The 5,104-nt window shown below is 54.8% G+C and overlaps 1 protein-coding gene across 1 annotated transcript; it reads right to left on the bottom strand.

Annotated features, from left to right (window-relative positions):
• Positions 1-882: 882 nt before the first annotated feature.
• Positions 883-1,818, bottom strand: LOC123586085 (olfactory receptor 10J4-like). Its single transcript, XM_045454952.1, has one exon. It carries the CDS (start codon positions 1,816-1,818, stop codon positions 883-885), a length of 936 nt encoding a protein of 311 aa, XP_045310908.1.
• Positions 1,819-5,104: the final 3,286 nt, after the last annotated feature.

Below are 5,104 nucleotides of genomic sequence, written 5' to 3'. Positions count from 1 at the left end.
AATGCCATTTTGAGGCAAGGGGGGGTGGCCGTTGCACCTCCCGGGTTATTCAGGCGCTGGCCGCGGACCGCCCCTGGGAGGGTGGGAGTGGGGTATGTGTCCCCCCGCCCGCCCCCCCCCACACTGAGAAAGCCTCCTTTCAGCCAGTGGTGATGGTTCAGAGTGGGGGCGGGGGCGAGGGGGGCAGCCCACAGAGGGGCCCCGGGCAGAGCAGCGGCCTCCAGTAAATCACCCGGGTGTCCGGGGAGGAGAGGGGACGGGATGTGAAAGATGGGGGCTCTTGTTCTGCAACTCTCAGTATCCAGGAAGCTGTTTTTACAGTTTTTGCTTTATCCTTCTCAACCAGGTTGTCCACGGGCTATCAGCGCCCATGTCTGACGTAGGTGGCGAGGGTTCGTGCAGGTAGGAATGGGCGCGAGGTAAATTAATGGAGTGAATTTTTTTTTTTTTTTATTGTATGAAATACAGCCTAGAGAGTGTTAGGTGTAAATAACGGAGAACTTGTTATTTCAGTGCTCTCGATTTCCATGCCGAGGCCAAGTTCCGATCCCATAAATCCCTGTGATAGATACTATATATTCTTCCCACCCTCACTACCCGTTTCCAGTCCCTTATGCCAAGGGTAACAGGAACAGGGACTAACGTTACGGCACAGCTCCTGAATATGCTGTATCTTGCCTGGTTTCCATCAAGCCTGAGAAGCCCCCCTATTGGTCTTGGGAAATCCCTCAGTCTCTCGTTCATCTTTTCCTTCCGCGCTTTCCTGTAGCCCTCTCAGTCCTAGCTGCTGCCCGGATCCGGTACCGGGTGCCTGGTGTCAAACTCGCTCTGTCACTGCGACCCCTCAGCAAACTGTTGACTTTTACGGAGACCAACCAGCACCTAAGGGAGAGGATTTTTGCCCAAAGCTCTGAGCAAGGCGTCCTTGACTTCTTTGTTCCTCAGGCTGTACACAACAGGGTTGAGGAGGGGTGTGATGACCGTGTAGGTCACGGAGATGAGTCTGTCCTTCAGGGAGTTGTGAGACTTGGGTTTTAGGTAGATGACGGAGGCGCAGCCGTAGTGGACGACGACCACCGTGAGGTGGGAGGCGCAGGTGGCAAAGGCCTTCTTCCGGCCCCGGGGGGAGGGGATCTTGAGGATGGTGGAGACAATCGGGACGTAGGAGATGAAGATCAGCACCATGGGCAGAACAAGGACACCCAGACTGATGAGCAAGGTGACGAGTTCTCTGATGGTGGTGTCAGCACAGGCCAGCTGCATCAGGGGCCGGATGTCACAGAAGAAGTGGGAGATGACGTTGGCATCACAGAAGGGCAGGCTGAACACGGACGACACCTGAATGATGGCCGTGCTCAGGCCAATGCTCCAGGAGCCACTCGCCAATTGTAGACAAGTCCTTTTGCCCATGACGACTGAATACCGCAGGGGGTTGCAGATGGCCGCGTAGCGGTCATACCCCATGGCCGTGAGCAGGAAGCAGTTGTTGATGCCGAAGGCGAGGTAGAAGAAGAGCTGAGTGGCACAGTGTGGGATGGAGATGGCTCTTTGGGGGCTGAGGAGACTGGACAGCATGCGGGGGATGATGGCCACCGTATAACAGGTCTCAGAGATGGACAGTACGCTCAGGAAGAAGTACATGGGTGTGTGAAGTTGATGGTCGAGGCGGATAACGGTCAAGATGATGGCGTTGCTGGCGAGGGTCAACAGGTACAAGACCAGAAAGACCACAAAGAGAATGAGTCTGTGCTGCCACCCCAAAACGGAAAAACCTTCAAAGGTGAACTCTGTCACGGCGGTCAAGTTGAGTCTTGGCATCGAGGACGATCTGGGTCTGAAAGAGATGAAGCGGGGAGGTTGGACATCCGGGGTGGAAGCAGGAGGCTGGTCCACGGTCCTCGTCAGCCACGTGCAGGGGCGCGAAATGGGTGTAGCTCCCGGTTTCCGAAGCTCTCAGCTTTCAGACACTGGCCAAGTTCACCAAGACTTCCCAGGGTTCGCAGGGGCGTGGCGCTGGGAGGCAGATGCAGGGGGGTGGGGAAGAGAGTAAATACCCGCAGCGAGCGGTGGAAGCACCTCACGTGCTTGGCTGGAGGGGCTGCAGACCAGAGAAGGCACGAGACTGAGTGTGCACAGCCTGGAAGTCCGCCCACGCTCCCCTGCTTTGGCCCAGCAGTGACGCACCGCCTGTCAGAGAGCCAGTTGTGAGGGGACCTCCGTAGAGCGAGAATTCAAGCCAGGGACAGATAGCTGCCGGAGGCATGATTCTGGGAGGTGGGCGGCCAGACCCAGGTGTGCTCAAAGCACATAGTATTGTCCTCCCCGTGGGTCAAGTTCAAAATGGCCAGTGTCTGGACTGAGGCGGGGAGAGGAGACACTGCTTTTTTCTCTTGATGAGAGGCTAACGTGTGGACCCAGGACACTATGATCCAGAGCCTGATTCTTGCTCTCCTCCCTGTGCTCCCCAAATACCCTGTGTTTCGACACCTGCATCCCCTCCCTTCCGTGTGGAGGGGTCGTTTCTGCTTGTTTCCTAGTCTCTAGTCGAGCACAGAAAGCCTCTCAGACATCCTAAAGGGGTGAAGTACCGGTAACTCCAAGACAAGAGTGATAAAAATAACAAAATATTGACGTTCCTAGGAACCTCCGGCTTCAACCTTAGTGTAAGTAGAAGATGCTTGCTTTACTTTGCTCACCTTGCGTGTGTGTGCTCGTCTATAAAATAGAATGATATTATCGTCGCGGTGTTGCTATGGAGATTGTATTAATTACTCTGTGTAAATAGCCAAGCGTAGTTCTGGATATGTAACGGGCAAGCGGTACATTCAATTTCTGCTCCTTCACCCACCCTCCCCATCCCCACTTCCAGTTGGGTTCTACTTGAATGTCAGACCCACCCAGACGTCGTGCAGGGTTCTCGTCGTTGATTTGTCCCATCTCTGTTGACGGCGACGCTCGGTCCTCCCTTCCCACCTCCTGCCCGGTTCTAGATTCTGCACCCTGGAGGGGGGCTGGGGCTGGTCTGGAGTCCAGCACCCCCGTGAGCAAGCCCCAGCTCTACCGGCTTCATGTTTGACCTTAGAAATGTTCCCTCATCTCCTCAGGCCTCGGTTTCCCCCCTTGTAAGATGAAGGCAGGACCGATCTCCACGGAAGAGGACCGACGGAAGAATTACACAAGAAGATGCCTACAAGGCATTGAGCAGAAGGCCTGGTATACAGTAGGCCATCAACAAATGGAAACCATGGGGGCGCCTGGCTCAGTCGGTTGGGCATCCGACTTCAGCTCAGGTCATGATCTCACAGTCTGTGAGTTCAAGCCCTGCGTCGGGCTCTGTGCTGATGGCTCAGAGCCTGGAGGCTGCTTCGGATTCTGTGTCTCCCTCTCTGCCCCTCCCCTGCTCATGCTCTGTCTCTCTCTCTGTCAAAAATAAATAAACATTCAAATAAATAAATAAATAAATGGAAACCATTGACAAAGATGAGCATAGATGTCAAAATAGGAATAGTTTAGGTCATTGTTTTTGTCTTCACTTCTCTCCCAAGTCCCAGCTCAGGATGTGGCTGGTCTTCATGTAGCTAGAACGTATTTACCAGCTTGCTGCATAGAGGGTGCTCCGCTAGCTTTTAGAGACAGGAGGAGGAGGAGGAGGAGGAGGAGGAGGAAGAGGAGGAGGAGGAGGAGTAGGAAGAAACAGGGAAGGAGACATTCCCGCAGGGGAGAGAGCCCCAAGGGCAGGGGGAGCGTGCGGATGTGGGTCGGGATGGGTAAGCCTCTCCCAGTGCAACAATTCTGCAGGCGTGCCTGCGTCTGGGACCTTCTTTTCGGGCTCTGCTTGGACTCCTGCGCTCGGGAAACTCTACTTCGGCCATTCACTGACCCTCACTTTCCTGGCCCCTGCTTGAGATCTGGGGCAGGAAACGGGAGGAAATGGCAGGGACTTCTGTATTCGGGAAATCCACTTTTCCTGGTGGAAAGGGCCCACGTGGGTCCACCCCGCCAGAGTCTGGTGGCTTGTGGCTTGCCACCAGGCCCCGTTCACCAGGAGTGTGACAGGTAGGACTGTGAGGGGTGGGAGTACATGTTCCCAGTTCCCCTGGCTCTCCCTTCAGCCTTTAGTTGTTTTGTTGGGCTAAAGGGACCAATGAAGCCCTTAGAAAGTTCTGCCTCAGGTTTTTCTAAGGCTAAGTCCCAGATAACCCTTTCCGAATGATTTTTTCCCCTAGTATGTATAATGCTTTTTATTCCCTAAATCTTACAACCCAGCTACACAGTCATTGTTCCACTTGACGATAGTCCCAGGACAGAGGAGAAAAAGAAAAGGTGGTGTCCCATGAGCAAGAGTCGTGAGGCCGCGCCCAGTCAGACAAGAAGCCTGCTTTTACTGAGTGGTGGAGGGTGACTCACCTCTCGCCAGGCAGGGCCGAGGCTCGATCTGGCTTCAGAGAATAAGGCTGGAGAGCCCCGGCCAGCACTCCTGCTCCCCTGGGCAGGTGCAGCACGCTCAGAGTCTTCTGAAGGGAAGCCTGGAAGAAAACCTTAGAACCTGCCCGGGTCTGTCTGTTAATTCCTGCGCTGATTGGTCAGGTCTGGGAGTCACAAAAGCAGCCCCAGGCTCCCCTGTGCCTTCCCGGAGCCCTGCCCCTTACGTGTGTATTACAGGCTGTCAGGGAGGACTGTTCCCCCGGGCCCCTGGGCCCCGGGGTCCCTTTCCCCAAGGGGGCAGTAGCAAGATCCAAATCTGCTGATGTCTGGGGACCTCATTAGAAAGGGGGCTCATCAGCCCGATCACATGGACGGTATGTGTGGAGGCGATCTGGGGTTTCCAGCAGGAACAAAGCCTTTGCATCAAGACATGGCCCTGATCTTCTCCATAGATGACGAGGAGCTCTTGTCTCCAGACCCAACCAGACTTTTACATTTTTTTTTAAATTTATTTTTGAGAGAAAGACACAGCGTGAGCAGGGGAGGGGCAGAGAGAGAGGGAGACACAGAATCCGAAGCAGGCTCCAGGCTCTGAGCGGTCAGCACAGAGCTTGACACGGGGCTCGAACCCACAAACTGAGACCATGACCTGAGCTGAAGCCAGACGATTAACCGACCA

The sequence above is a fragment of the Leopardus geoffroyi genome, chromosome C3 (assembly GCF_018350155.1).
Source record: "Leopardus geoffroyi isolate Oge1 chromosome C3, O.geoffroyi_Oge1_pat1.0, whole genome shotgun sequence".
Taxonomy (NCBI): domain Eukaryota; kingdom Metazoa; phylum Chordata; class Mammalia; order Carnivora; family Felidae; genus Leopardus; species Leopardus geoffroyi.
The sequence above is the reverse complement of the archived record's forward strand: the minus strand, read 5'-3'. Positions and strand labels throughout refer to the sequence as shown.

Coding starts and splice junctions, on each gene's coding strand:
- LOC123586085 (XM_045454952.1), bottom strand. CDS start 1,818: ATGCCAAGACTCAACTTGACCGCCGTGACAGAGTTCACCTTTGAAGGT.